Source organism: Solea solea, chromosome 14, assembly GCF_958295425.1.
Source record: "Solea solea chromosome 14, fSolSol10.1, whole genome shotgun sequence".
NCBI lineage: Eukaryota > Metazoa > Chordata > Actinopteri > Pleuronectiformes > Soleidae > Solea > Solea solea.
This window is the reverse complement of record NC_081147.1, coordinates 16,955,644-16,971,437: the sequence shown is the minus strand read 5'-3', so window position 1 is coordinate 16,971,437 and position 15,794 is coordinate 16,955,644. Positions and strand designations below refer to the sequence as shown.

Here is a 15,794-nt window from a genome sequence, read left to right as displayed (position 1 = left end):
TAATGATCAACTTCCCATGGTGTACATCGTGTCTAAGGTGAATGTTCGTTCCATGGGGACTTGCAGTTGGATTTAATAACAAAAGCACTGTGAGCTGAAACGATGGGACAAAGACGAGGAATCGTATGGTGGGTGGCCTTCCGCTTTTCTGTGATGCTGAGCTGCGCCGTGCGGGTTTCAGCTCAGATCAAATATTCAATTCCAGAGGAAGTAAAGGTGGGATCTATTGTTGGAAATGTCGCCAAGGACCTAGGACTGGACATCAGCTCATTGGAAGAAAGGCGTTTTCGTATTGTCTCAGGAACCGAAGATGCTCTCTTTAAAGTACATCAGAACAATGGAGTGTTGTTTGTGCATAAAAACATCGACAGAGAGAAGCTCTGTGAGAGCGTTTCATCGTGTTTGATAAACCTGAAAATGGTCGCAGAGAACCCAATGGAAATACATTATGTGGCTGTAGAAATCCTTGATGTAAATGATAACGCACCGAGCTTTCAGGAGGATGAAAAAATACTAGAAATTCCAGAGTCCATTGTTCCCGGTAAACGCTTCCAGTTACCAACTGCTCGCGATCCCGACGTTGGCACTAATTCAGTACGTGTGTATAAATTAAACCACAATGAGTATTTTAGTATACAAATTAGAGAGAGGGGAGACGACAAGATACCATTCTTAGTTTTTGAAAAGCCTCTTGATCGGGAAAAGCATAATGAGCATACATTGATCTTGACAGCAGTTGATGGTGGAAATCCACCGAGATCAGGGAATCTTAACGTCTCAGTCATAGTCCTCGATTCAAACGATAATCATCCAGTATTTGGCCAAGAAGTGTATTCAATAACGGTACCTGAAAATGTCAATACTGGCACAAGTGTAATTACAGTAAAGGCGACTGATATAGATGAGGGTGCAAATGGAGAAATTGAATATTTGTTTGGAATTGAACTTGACTATAAAATATATGACACGTTTGCTTTGGACAAAAACACGGGTGAAATTAAAGTAAAAGGTCAAATAGACTATGAGATGATTGACGTTTATAAGTTAGATGTCCACGCCACTGACAAAGGACAACCCCCACTTAGCACAGATTGTAGGGTGATCATCAAAGTTGTTGACGAAAACGACAACAAACCAGAAATAGAAGTTACATCCCTGTCAAATATGGTAAATGAAGACGCAAAACCTGGCACTGTGGTTTCTCTCATTAGTATTAGCGACAAAGACTCCGGTTTAAACGGCAAAGTAATATGTAGTCTCTCAGATAACGTGCCTTTCGAGTTAAAACCGTCATTTCAGGATAATATGTACTCGTTAGTTTTAAAAACTCGTTTGGACCGAGAATCTGTTTCACATTATGATATCAAACTAACAGCTATAGACTGCGGGCAGCCTCCTTTATCTACATTTAAAACTCTGACTATTGATGTTTCAGACGTGAATGACAACAATCCAGAATTTTTACACAATCCACTTGAACTTTACCTGGTAGAAAATAACGTGCCAGGTCACCAAATATTTTCTGTCACTGCGTCAGATAAAGATTTTAATGAAAACGCAGTTGTAACCTATCACATTGTGAGAGAGGACAGCAGTCAAGTAAAACACGTAGCATTTTTAAACATCAATTCAGACAATGGACAAATATCTGCGTTAAAAAGTTTTGACTTTGAAACACTGAAAACGTTCCAGTTCCAAGTTGTTGCGTCAGATTCTGGAACTCCGTCACTAAGCAGCAACGTCACTGTGAACGTGTTTATTCTGGATCAGAACGACAACGCTCCAGTCATCCTGTATCCAGTCAGCTCCAACGGTTCTGCTCAAGGTGTGGAGGAGATTCCCCGCAATGTGAACGCAGGATACGTGGTGACTAAAGTCAGAGCCTATGACGCTGATATAGGATATAACGGCTGGTTACTCTTTTCACTGCAGGAAGTCACTGAACACAGTCTCTTTACTTTGGACCGCTATACAGGACAGATCAAAACACTTCGCCCATTCACAGAGACAGACGAGGCTGAGCATAAACTGGTCATACTGGTCAAAGACAATGGGAACGTTTCACTCTCAGCAACAGCTACTGTCATTGTCAAAGTTGTGGAGCCCAAAGAAGCTTTTGCAGCTTCTGATGTTAAAAGTTCAGCAAAAGCAGATGAGGACACTAATGTGACTTTTTACCTGATGATAACTTTGGGCTCAGTTTCAGCTCTTTTTCTCATCAGTATCATTGTGTTGATTGCAATGCAGTGTTCAAAGACCACAGAATATACTTCTAAATATCTACAAGAGGCTAATTATGATGGAACACTGTGCCACAGCATCCAGTACAGATCTGGCGACAAACGGTACATGTTAGTTGGACCCAGGATGAGTATAGGATCTACTATAGTCCCAGGAAGTCATGCGAATACACTCGTGCTCCCTGACAGGAGAGGAACATCTGGAGAGGTAAGACAATGCTCCTATTTCAACAGAAGACATTCTTTTCACCCATAGAGAATTAGCCAAGTTGTTGTGTTTGGATCAAATATTCCTAAACAATCCTAAAACATTGACATTATTCAAAAAGGGAACCATATTAAGTTTTGGTTAAAGCATTTAAAGATGTTATGCTTTTTCAATATAAGGGCGATTAATGTCCCTTTAAATAAATATAGAAACAAATGTTTTAACAGGATGCAGAAGTCTGGGATGATGGTAGTAATCAGTGCGATATTGAGGTTTGGATTTAGTTTAATTTTGGACATACATTCATTAGCAATATGTCTAGGCTGTTCAAAGAGGAAATCATACAAATTTTGTTGCGGCAAAAATCAACGGAGCTGTCCATGGTGCTGATACGAAGTGGCGCTTCATTTAGGTGAAAGTATTACTTCTCTTTAAGGGAAAAGTGTCAATTTCACTGAAATGCTATATGGCATTCATACATGGTATGCGTTTTCACGTACCATCGGAGTGTCTCACTCACCACCTAAGTGTTTCAGAAATATCAAAATACCATGTCAACATTTCGTGATTCCATGAATGTGCATTGCCAAAGCCCTTCCATGTACCTCTTTAATTTGTCGGTTCGTCTCTTCTGGATACATTTATGAGAAAACAGCTTTTTCTTAGGAAAATAAATGTAAGACAGCACAGGCTGCTTTGGCACATATATGTACGTATGTAATTATTAGGCTACTATAATTATAAATATACTATCATCTTCTTTGATGTCCGTGTTTTATTTTGTTTGGGTTTTTTTAACCAGGAAATAAGCAGAAATGTTCTCCGTCCACAAGGTGTCAGTGTCTTATCAGCACACACTGTTGTGTTATAGAGTTGGCCCTGCCTCTTTGAGTGAGGTTTTTGTTCTGGTCGACGGAGTGGGTAGTATTCTGCAACCCAGACGAGTGTTACCGTTACAGCAGCTAATGAAAGAAGAAAATATGAGACACCTTTCTGAGGTGTATTTTGCGTCTTAGGTGAAATTCCTTTCCAAGAGAACCCGAAAGAGGATTTAATAAAGATACCGCTGTGAGCTGAAACAATGGGACAAAGACGAGGAATCATATGGTGGATGGCCGTCCGTTATTCTTTGATACTGAGCTGCGTGATGCGGGTTTCAGCTCAAATCAAATATTCCGTTCCAGAGGAAGTAAAAGTGGGATCTATTGTTGGAAATGTCGCCAAAGATCTTGGACTGGACATCAGCTCATTGAAGGAAAGGCGCGTCCGTATCGTCTCGGGAGCTGAGGATGCTCAATTTGAAATAAATCCGGACAATGGCGTGCTGTTTGTGAATAGACACATCGACAGAGAGAAGCTCTTTGAGAGCGTTTCATCGTGTTTGATAAACCTGAAAATGGTCGCTGAAAACCCCATGGAAATACATCATGTGGCTGTAGAAATCCTCGATGTAAATGATAACTCACCGAGCTTTCAGGAGGAAGAATATTTATTAGAAGTAGCTGAGTCCACTGCTCCTGGCAAACGCTTTCAGTTACCAGTTGCGAACGATCCGGATATTGGCATGAATGCTGTACGATTGTATAAATTAAGCCAAAACGAATATTTTAGTATACAGATTCGAGAGAGGGGAGAGGACAAGATACCATTCTTAGTTTTACAAAAGTCTCTAGATCGGGAAAAGCACCACGAACAAAAATTGATCCTGACAGCAGTTGATGGTGGAAATCCGTCGAGATCAGGGAATCTTAACGTCTCAGTCATAGTCCTTGATTCAAATGATAATGATCCAACATTTAGCCAAGAAGTGTATTCAGTAACAATACCTGAAAATGTCAATGCAGGCACAAGTGTAATTAGAGTAAAGGCGACTGATATAGATGAGGGTGCTAATGGAGACATCGAATATGTTTTTGGTGGTAAAATTGACCCAAAAATATACGATATGTTTACCTTAGATAAAAACTCTGGTGAAATTAAAGTAAAGGGAGAAATTGACTTTGAGAAGGTTGACGTTTATAAATTAGACGTCCACGCCACTGACAAAGGACAACCTCCACTGAGCACAGATTGCAGGGTGATCATCAAAGTTGTGGACGAAAATGACAACAAACCAGAAATAGAAGTTACATCCCTGTCAAATATGGTAAATGAAGACGCAAAACCTGGCACTGTGGTTTCTCTCATTAGTATTAGCGACAAAGACTCCGGTTTAAACGGCAAAGTAATATGTAGTCTCTCAGATAACGCCCCTTTCGAGTTAAAACCGTCATTTCAGGATAACATGTACTCGTTAGTTTTAAAAACTCGTTTGGACCGAGAATCAGTTTCACATTATGATATCAAACTAACAGCTACAGACTGCGGGCAGCCTCCTTTATCTACATTTAAAACTCTGACTATTGATGTTTCAGACGTGAATGATAACAATCCAGAATTTTTACACAATCCACTTGAACTTTACCTGGTAGAAAATAACGTGCCAGGTCACCAAATATTTTCTGTCACTGCGTCAGATAAAGATTTAAATGAAAACGCAGTTGTAACCTATCACATTGTGAGAGAGGACAACAGTCAAGTAAAGAATGTAGCATTTTTAAACATCAATTCAGACAATGGACAAATATCTGCGTTAAAAAGTTTTGACTTTGAAACACTGAAAACGTTCCAGTTCCAAGTTGTTGCGTCAGATTCTGGAACTCCGTCACTGAGCAGCAACGTCACAGTGAACGTGTTCATTCTGGATCAGAACGACAACGCTCCAGTCATCCTGTATCCAGTCAGCTCGAACGGTTCTGCTGAAGGTGTGGAGGAGATTCCCCGCAATGTGAACGCAGGATACGTGGTGACTAAAGTCAGAGCCTATGACGCTGATATAGGATATAACGGCTGGTTACTGTTTTCACTGCAGGAAGTCACTGAACACAGTCTCTTTACGTTGGACCGCTATACAGGACAGATCAAAACACTTCGTCCATTCACAGAGACAGACGAGGCTGAGCATAAACTGGTCATACTGGTCAAAGACAATGGGAACGTTTCACTCTCAGTAACAGCTACTGTCATTGTCAAAGTTGTGGAGCCCAAAGAAGCTTTTGCAGCTTCTGATGTTAAAAGTTCAACAAAAGCAGATGAGGACACTAATGTGACTTTTTACCTGATGATAACTTTGGGCTCAGTTTCCGCTCTTTTTCTCATCAGTATCATTGTGTTGATTGCAATGCAGTGTTCAAAGACCACAGAATATACTTCTAAATATCTACAAGAGGCTAATTATGATGGAACACTGTGCCACAGCATCCAGTACAGGTCTGGAGACAAACGGTACATGTTAGTTGGACCCAGGATGAGTATAGGATCTACTATAGTCCCAGGAAGTCATGCAAATACATTGGTTTTACCTGACAGGAGAGGAACATCTGGGGAGGTAAGAGCTTAAAACTATTGTGATACATTGTTTTGCTTTTGTTTTAATGGCATTAACAGCATATATTTACACACATGCCTTCACAAAATAGATGGTTAAAGTTGTTTTTCATGTTAACTTAAGTAAATAATACAGTATATCATAAAGTATGTAATGCAAATAGTTGGGCAAGACGCACAGCTTTGTAAAATTGTAAATATATATATATATATTTGGTTTTACGTCAAATAGTTATCCTTGTGTTTTGTTTTTCCACTTTTCAGTTATCATTTGTTAATCATTTTCATTTTCAAGCACATGTAAACTGATTAACATCACATTCAAACCTAGTTGTTTTCTCTTGCCATCCAATTTAAAGGCGTCCTTTTACCTGGTTGGGAAATACTGTTGTTGTTTTTTTTTAGTTTTTGTGATACATGATAATTCAGTATGGGAGCCCAAACTTGTACAAACTGCTTCTTATTATTTTTTTATTTTTTCTTTTAAATATTTATCTGGCTTCTAAAAAGGTTATCAACAGCACATTGTGTTGTTGTTTGTGAGTTATATGGATTGGGTACTTGGTTGAGGTAGAAGTTTTCCCTGTGGTTCTGAAAATCATTCCCTTATTTATATTTATGCAAAACAATATACTGTAGTTCACACATAAACGACTGTAGTGCTTCCTCGTTTCCACAATTATCATACAATTTTAAGAGTTTGAACGAGCTCATAAAAGTTCGACATATTGGATTGTACAGCAGCACAACCGGTGGTTTGTTTTTCTCATACATTGGATGATGAATATGCTTGAAGTTGCCCAAGCCTCTGGGTGTCAGTATTAGCCTGCATTGAGAAATCGTAACATAAACTGTCCCTCCCCTCACAGAGCTTTTGTCTGCTCTCTGATAGAAGCAGTTGAGTCAACCTCACCACTATCTTGCTGTTTTTGAAAATGTGCGAGACACTATACAGTAGGTCGGACATATAGATACAATTCCTTGCAATAGCGGGATACCGTGTGAGTAAAATTTGCTGGAAAATGATGAGGAAAAAAAGAGGAGCGCAGAAAACCTGTTTTTCTTTATACCTCCCTTTCATGCTGTTTTTTGGAAAATGGGCTACTGCAGAAATCCGGTACTCAATCCCAGAAGAGGTGAAGGACGGAACTGTTGTTGGAAATGCTGCGAAGGATCTTGGTCTTGACATCGCCACTTTGTCAGACCGACGGTTCCGTGTTGTTTCTGAATCTAAGGATACGTTTTTTGCGGTAAACCAGGACAATGGGGCTCTGTTTGTTCATACGAAAATCGACAGGGAGGAGCTTTGTCAGGGCAGCGGTGTTTGTCTAATGGAGCTCAAGATCCTTGTTGAAAACCCCTTGGAAATACACTATGTCATTGTGGAAATTACTGACGTTAATGATCATGCTCCCAGTTTTCCTGAAAAGGAGCAGATATTTGAAATAGCAGAGCACACGTTACCAGGAAAGCGATTTCAGCTGCACACTGCTCGTGACCCCGATGCTGGAATCAACTCCATTCGTACGTACTCCTTAACGTCAAATCAACATTTTGAAATAGACATACGTCAAAGCGATGAAGATAAAATCCCATTTTTAGTGCTTAAAAGGTCATTGGATAGAGAGCAAACGGGCAAACATTTACTGTTTGTTACAGCTACTGATGGAGGTAAACCCCCGAGATCAGGCACACTGAATGTTTCTATTATCGTCCTTGATAGTAATGACAATCGCCCTGTATTCAGTAAGGAGATTTACCAGATTGAAATACAAGAAAATGTTCCTGTCGGTACCTCAGTATTAAAAATAAACGCAACCGATCCAGATGAAGGAGCAAATGGAGAAATTGAATACAATCTTGGAAAAACACTAAAGAAAAAAGTCTATGAGGTGTTTGAATTGGATAAATCATCTGGAGTGATTAGAATAAAAGGAGCAGTGGACTATGAAGAAAATGACATTTATAAACTTGACATTGAAGCATCCGATAAAGGTACACCTCCTCTGACAGGTGAGTGTAGGGTCATTATTAAGATAAAAGACGTGAACGATAATCCTCCGGAAATTGAAGTGACTTCACTGTCAGATACAGTGGGCGAGGACTCGAAACCTGGCACGGTGATCTCACTTCTCAGTGTGCGAGACAAAGACTCTGGTGTAAATGGAAAAATAATTTTAAGCATAACATCAGATGTACCTTTTAAGTTACAGCCATCATACAAAGAGAACATATACTCAGTAATTACTAAGGATGTTTTGGATCGAGAGCAGGTGTCACAGTATGAAATAACAATAAAAGCTGCTGACTGTGGTGAACCTCCTTTGTCAACCTTTAAAACCCTGAATATTCAAATATCAGACGTAAATGACAACAGTCCACAATTTACCAAAAACCCATTGCAGTTTTACATGCTGGAAAATAATGTTGTCGGAAAGTCATTATTCTCTGTCAGTGCAACGGACAATGATTTGAATGACAATGCAGTAATTGTATATAACATTGTCAGAGAAGGGAGTCAAAGCGACATAACGTCTCTGCTAAATGTAAATCCTGAAAATGGACAAATATCCGCGTTAAAAAGGTTTGACTTTGAAAGACTGAAAACGTTCCAGTTCCACGTTGTTGCATCAGATTCGGGAACTCCGTCACTGAGCAGCAACGTCACAGTGAATGTATTCATTCTGGATCAGAACGACAACGCTCCAGTCATCCTGTATCCAGTCAGCTCCAACGGTTCTGCTGAAGGTGTGGAGGAGATTCCCCGCAATGTGAACGCAGGATACGTGGTGACTAAAGTCAGAGCCTATGACGCTGATATAGGATATAACGGCTGGTTACTGTTTTCACTGCAGGAAGTCACTGAGCACAGTCTCTTTACTTTGGACCGCTATACAGGACAGATCAAAACACTTCGTCCATTCACAGAGACAGACGAGGCTGAGCATAAACTGGTCATACTGGTCAAAGACAATGGGAACGTTTCACTCTCAGCAACAGCTACTGTCATTGTCAAAGTTGTGGAGCCCAAAGAAGCTTTTGCAGCTTCTGATGTTAAAAGTTCAACAAAAGCAGACGAGGACACTAATGTGACTTTTTACCTGATGATAACTTTGGGCTCAGTTTCAGCTCTTTTTCTCATTAGTATCATTGTGTTGATTGCAATGCAGTGTTCAAAGACCACAGAATATACTTCTAAATATCTACAAGAGGCTAATTATGATGGAACACTGTGTCACAGCATCCAGTACAGATCTGGAGACAAACGGTACATGTTAGTTGGACCCAGGATGAGTATAGGATCTACAATGGTCCCAGGAAGCCATGCAAATACACTAGTACTCCCTGACAGAAGAGGGACATCTGGAGAGGTAAGATTATATTTGTATTTCAATTTATATGTGTGTTATTTTTCTTTCATTTGAAATCTAAACAATGTTCCACAAATCTGTCTCCTACTAGCTGTCTAAAGTTCTGAAGTGTTCGTTATTATGGCGGTATTATTGGTCAAACTACAAGTTGAGAATTCAGTTTCAGTCGTGTATTTACTAAGCATACATTTTGGGCTATTCCTTGGGAAAGGCTGTACCGTGGAGTGTCGGGGTCGCTCTCCATGGTGCTGATGCTGAATCACGCTCGGTGTCCCTGAAGTGGTTTCCAAATGAGAATGGTAGTTTTGCTGCATATCGATTTTGGATTCATAAATATTTGTGATTATCGTGGCAACATCTGGTGTTGTAACTTATGCATGTTTTACGAATCTGAATGTATCTTATCCACCTTTGTAGAAATTGTAGAATATTTCAAGCTGTGAAGTATTGCACTATTCCAGCATACTGACCTCTGATAATTTATTTTATTTGAGGTCTTATAGGCGAGAGGAAAGAAACATTTGTTAAACAGTCGTGTTTTTAAGTCCCTCATAGCAAATGTACATCACTCAATAGTCCACTGGGTGTCAGTGTTACAGAAGGGAATAGCTAAGCCATCAGGTAAAATAGACTCTACCCCTTTCAAAGGCAGTTTTTTTTTTCTGTTCGGGCACAAAGACTGTCGTCGTTACGGATTTCCAAGGTGGACGTACATGTTTGAGATGTAATCGCTGCACAGTGGGAGTGTTTCAAGAAGAAGATATTCGTGGATATAATTTTAAATGATTACACCAAAGGAGAAAAGGGACAACAATTCAAAATGATGTCTTGCTCTTGTCCACTGCTTTGCTCCCTGCTCTTTTGCTTTGGAGAGCTGATCTACGCTCAAATAAAATACTCCACCCTGGAGGAAGTCAAAGTGGGATCAATTGTCGGAAACGTGGCAAAAGATTTGGGCCTGGACATCAGTACTTTAACAAACAGGCGATTTCGCATTGTATCCGGAGCTCAGGACGCGCTATTTGAGGTAGACCCGAACAATGGGGTTTTGTTTGTTCACAAGAATCTCGACCGCGAACGACTGTGCGATAGAAATGTCTGCTCAATCGATCTGAAAATCGTTGTTGAAAATCCACTAGAGATCCATTATGTCACAGTGGAAATAACGGATGCAAACGACCATGTACCGAGTTTTACCGAGAAAGAAAAGGTGATTGAAATCGCTGAAACGACATCACCAGGGGCACGATTTCAGTTGCCGGGTGCTCGTGATCCTGATGTTGGAATAAATTCCGTTCAGCGATATAAACTGAGTCAAAATGATAATTTCAATCTAGAAATTCGTGACAGGGGAGAGGATAAAATCCCCTTTTTAGTTTTACAAAGACACTTGGACCGGGAGCAAAAAACAAACCACAGCCTGATTTTAACGGCTATAGACGGAGGGACACCACCGAAATCTGCAAATCTTAATCTTATTGTAAAGGTTCTCGACAACAATGATAACAGGCCAAGTTTTTCGAAAGAGGTTTACTCTGTGATGTTACAAGAAAATGTTGATTTAGATACAGTTGTCATAAAAGTCCAAGCAACTGACCTTGATGAGGGAATTAATGGAGAGGTCGAGTATGACTTCGGCGGTGATATTAATTCTAAGGTGTTGGAGCTATTTAGTCTCGACCGAAGTACAGGCGAAATCCGAGTTAAAGGAAAAATTGACTATGAGGCGGCTGATGTTTTCAAGTTAGACGTTCAAGCCTCTGACAAAGGTCAACCACCGATGACAACAGACTGCAGAGTTTTGATAAAGATTCAAGATATGAATGACAATACACCAGAGATAGAGGTGACATCAATATCCAACCTGGTCCCAGAAGACTCAAAACCTGGTACAGTTATTTCTCTCATTAGTGTAACGGACACAGATTCTGGCGTGAATGGAAAAGTCGTATTGAAGTTGATGGGAAATGTACCATTTGAACTAAAACCATCATTTAAAGAAAATATGTATTCATTAGTGACAAAAGAAAAACTGGACAGAGAAAGTGTGTCACGTTATGACATTTCAATAACGGCCACCGACTGTGGTGAGCTCCCACTTTCCACTGTCAAAACTCTGAGTATTGAAGTGTCCGATGTAAATGACAACATGCCGGAGTTTTCGCAGAATCCCTTTGACTTATATTTATTAGAAAACAATGTTCCAGGCGCATCGATATTTTCTGTAAATGCATTTGACAAAGATTTAAATGAAAACGCGGCAGTGTCATACCGTATAATTGGAGGCGAAGGCGGTCATAAAGACATGGCATCTTTTTTGAATATAAATTCTGATAACGGACACATTGTCGCGCTGAAAAGTTTTGACTTTGAAACACTGAAAACTTTCCACTTCCACGTCGTTGCGTCAGATTCTGGAACTCCGTCACTGAGCAGCAACGTCACAGTGAACGTGTTCATTCTGGATCAGAACGACAACGCTCCAGTCATCCTGTATCCAGTCAGCTCCAACGGTTCTGCTCAAGGTGTGGAGGAGATTCCCCGCAATGTGAACGCAGGATACGTGGTGACTAAAGTCAGAGCCTATGACGCTGATATAGGATATAACGGCTGGTTACTGTTTTCACTGCAGGAAGTCACTGAACACAGTCTCTTTACTTTGGACCGCTATACAGGACAGATCAAAACACTACGTCCATTCACAGAGACAGACGAGGCTGAGCATAAACTGGTCATACTGGTCAAAGACAATGGGAACGTTTCACTCTCAGCAACAGCTACTGTCATTGTCAAAGTTGTGGAGCCCAAAGAAGCTTTTGCAGCTTCTGATGTCAAAAGTTCAGCAAAAGCAGACGAGGACACTAATGTGACTTTTTACCTGATGATAACTTTGGGCTCAGTTTCAGCTCTTTTTCTCATCAGTATCATTGTGTTGATTGCAATGCAGTGTTCAAAGACCACCGACTATAGTTCTAAATATCTACAAGAGGCTAACTATGATGGAACACTGTGTCACAGCATCCAGTACCGATCTGGAGACAAACGGTACATGTTAGTTGGACCCAGGATGAGTATAGGATCTACTATAGTCCCAGGAAGTCATGCGAACACACTCGTGCTTCCTGACAGAAGAGGAACATCTGGTGAGGTAAGACCTAAACAATTATACATATTCATGAGTAAACAACTTTATTATTTAATCTGCTTCTTTTTTTATAAAGGTTTGCTCAAAGTCTTCTCGTTGTGTATCTACATCACGAATTTGAATCCCCATATTTATTCTGAAAATACAGTTTAAACGTATTGAATGACGTATTGTCTGGTTGATTATAACGGCTTTTTGGTTACACATGGGACATACTAATGAAAGACTGCAGTAGCAATAAGCCGGACACGGCTACAATGGGCGCTTTGCCTTGGTCATATAAATACAGCCTTTGCCACGTGTGATGTGAATGAATATGGTAGACATGAAATTGCGCATCCACCGCAAACCGAAAAATCTGCATGGAAAGGGAAATACGGTAATCTCTGTCCATGGTGCTGAAAAAAACACATTAACTCTTGAGAAAAGCAGAGTTTAAACTGTATGTAGGAAGCTGGTTCGCAATATTCCGAATATTCATTTACAGGGAAGTTATTAACAATAGCAGTGTTTGTATTAATGTTTGAAGCATGCTGCACGTGTTTAATAATTTGATTCTTCTAAGTTGAAGTAGCCTAGAGTTCTGGGAAATCGTTGTCATGAGAGGGCCTACAGATACTATGTGATTGCTGTAAATGTGACTCAGACTGAATTTTGGAATTCTTTGAAAATTTCTCTTTGAGAGTTTAGTTTCTGTTCTCACACAGTAAGGAATTTTTTTTTTTAGAAAGATCATAAATGTATTTCCCTTTCTAACCTCTGAGTGTCACTGTTATATAGTGAAACCATTACCGACTTTATCCCACCCCTCACAGACCTTTTGTTTGCCATCTTAGAGGAGCAAAAATCAGTTGAATCAAGCTCGCTGACTGACAAAAACACGTCGGTGCTCTACAAATATGCGCTTTTTACAGGACTGATATACGTGTATTTGTATTGCCGAGGAAATGGATGTAAACACGCGTGGATCGAATCATCACTGGGTGTTTTTGTGTGTTACGCTACACTTGCTTTCTGGAAAACAGGCTTTCGCACAAATACGATACTCTATTCCTGAGGAGGTTAAAGACGGGACTGTTATTGGAAACGTTGCAAAGGATCTTGGCCTTGAAATCACTTTGTTGACCGATCGCCGGTTCCGCGTTGTGTCTGGAAGTGAAGACGCTATTTTTGATGTAAACCAGAATAATGGGGCACTGTACGTCAGTAGTCACATTGACAGGGAAGCGCTTTGTCAGGGCAGCAGTGCTTGTGTAATGGAGGTCAAGATTCTAGTTGAAAACCCGTTGGAAATACACTATGTCGTTGTGGAAATTACTGATGTGAATGACCATTCTCCGAGTTTTCCTAAAAAAGAACAGACATTTGAAATAGCGGAGCAAACGTTGCCAGGAAAGCGATTTCAGCTGCACACTGCTCATGATCCTGATGCTGGAATTAACTCCATTCGCACATACACTCTGACGTCAAATGAACATTTTGAAGTAAATGTTCGTCAAAGTGATGCGGGAAAGATACCATTTTTAGTGCTAAAGAAATCGTTGGACAGAGAACAAAAGAACACACATACGTTACTGGTTACTGCTGTTGATGGAGGCAAACCTCCACGATCAGACACACTAAATGTTTCCATTATTGTTCTGGACAGTAATGATAATCGCCCAGTATTCAGTCAGGAGTTGTACGAAATTTCGATCCAAGAAAATGTCCCTGTGGGCACTTCAGTGTTTAGAATGAATGCCACAGATTTAGATGAACGTAATAATGGTGAAGTTGAGTTCAGGCTTGGAAAAACCTTGTGGCATAAGGTCTATGACATTTTTGAACTGAACAAATTAACTGGCGAAATCACAGTAACAGGTGCAGTGGACTATGAGGAGAAAGACTTTTATGAACTGGATGTGGAGGCATTCGATAAAGGAACCCCTCCACTGACAGGTGAGTGTAGGGTTATTATAAAGGTAAAAGACGTCAACGATAATCCACCGGAAATAGAAATAACATCACTGTCAGATACAGTGTCTGAGGATTCAAAACCTGGCACCGTTGTTTCGCTTCTGAGTGTGAAAGACAAGGACTCTGGTCTAAATGGAAAAATTATTTCCCAAATAACAAATGACGTACCCTTTGAATTAAAACCTTCATATAAGGAGAACACATACTCAGTTGTTACTCGAGATTTTTTGGATCGAGAACGTGTCCCGCAATATGAAATAACAATAAAAGCTACTGACTATGGTGAACCTCCTTTATCTACATTTAAAACTCTGACAATTCAGATATCAGATGTAAATGACAATAGTCCACATTTTCTGCAAACCACTTTAGAGTTTTATCTGGCAGAAAATAATATTGCGGGGAAGTCGATATTCTCTGTAAGTGCGACAGACCATGATTTGAATGAAAACGCAGCAGTTTCGTATGATATCAAGAGAGGAGGAAATCAAAACGAAATATTGTCTTTTCTCAGTATAAATTCCGACAACGGTCACATTTCATCTCTGAAAAGTTTTGACTTTGAAACACTGAAAACGTTCCAGTTCCACGTTGTTGCGTCAGATTCTGGAACTCCATCACTGAGCAGCAACGTCACTGTGAACGTGTTCATTCTGGATCAGAACGACAACGCTCCAGTCATCCTGTATCCAGTCAGCTCCAACGGTTCTGCTGAAGGTGTGGAGGAGATTCCCCGCAATGTGAACGCAGGATACGTGGTGACTAAAGTCAGAGCCTATGACGCTGATATAGGATATAACGGCTGGTTACTGTTTTCACTGCAGGAAGTCACTGAACACAGTCTCTTTACTTTGGACCGCTATACAGGACAGATCAAAACACTTCGTCCATTCACAGAGACAGACGAGGCTGAGCATAAACTGGTTATACTGGTCAAAGACAATGGGAACGTTTCACTCTCAGCAACAGCTACTGTCATTGTCAAAGTTGTGGAGCCCAAAGAAGCTTTTGCAGCTTCTGATGTTAAAAGTTCAACAAAAGCAGACGAGGACACTAATGTGACTTTTTACCTGATGATAACTTTGGGCTCAGTTTCAGCTCTTTTTCTCATCAGTATCATAGTGTTGATTGCAATGCAGTGTTCAAAGTCCACAGAGTTTACTCCTAAATATCTACAAGAGGCTAACTATGATGGAACACTGTGTCACAGCATCCAGTACAGATCTGGAGACAAACGATACATGTTAGTTGGACCAAGGATGAGTATAGGATCTACTATAGTCCCAGGAAGTCATGCGAACACACTTGTGCTCCCTGACAGGAGAGGAATGTCTGGAGAGGTAAGACCTAAACAATTATAGATATTTGTGAGCAAACAACTTTATTTCCTTTTTTAAGATGTGCTCATAGTATTCTCATTGTGTCTATATGACAAAATGGAATGCAAA

At 40.2% G+C, this 15,794-nt stretch overlaps 2 protein-coding genes across 2 annotated transcripts; both read left to right on the top strand.

Annotated features, from left to right (window-relative positions):
* The first annotated feature begins 102 nt into the window (after positions 1-102).
* On the top strand, positions 103-5,887 carry LOC131473057 (protocadherin beta-5-like). Its single transcript, XM_058650575.1, has 4 exons — positions 103-594; positions 1,693-2,345; positions 2,430-2,448; positions 5,120-5,887. Exons 1-4 carry the CDS (start codon positions 103-105, stop codon positions 5,885-5,887), a joined length of 1,932 nt encoding a protein of 643 aa, XP_058506558.1.
* An 860-nt stretch (positions 5,888-6,747) lies between these two features.
* LOC131472922 (protocadherin alpha-8-like) lies at positions 6,748-9,299 on the top strand. The gene has a single exon (XM_058650418.1). The coding sequence runs from the start codon at positions 6,897-6,899 to the stop codon at positions 9,297-9,299; it is 2,403 nt and encodes an 800-aa protein (XP_058506401.1). The 5' UTR covers positions 6,748-6,896.
* Positions 9,300-15,794: the final 6,495 nt, after the last annotated feature.

What these genes read in the sequence shown, in the direction of transcription:
- LOC131473057 (XM_058650575.1), top strand. Translation starts at nt 103, where the DNA reads ATGGGACAAAGACGAGGAATCGTATGGTGGGTGGCCTTCCGCTTTTCT. An exon ending in CCGACGTTGGCACTAATTCA is followed by an intron (nt 595 to 1,692) that starts GTACGTGTGTAT and finishes AAAACGTTCCAG; the next exon opens with TTCCAAGTTGTTGCGTCAGA.
- LOC131472922 (XM_058650418.1), top strand. Translation starts at nt 6,897, where the DNA reads ATGATGAGGAAAAAAAGAGGAGCGCAGAAAACCTGTTTTTCTTTATAC.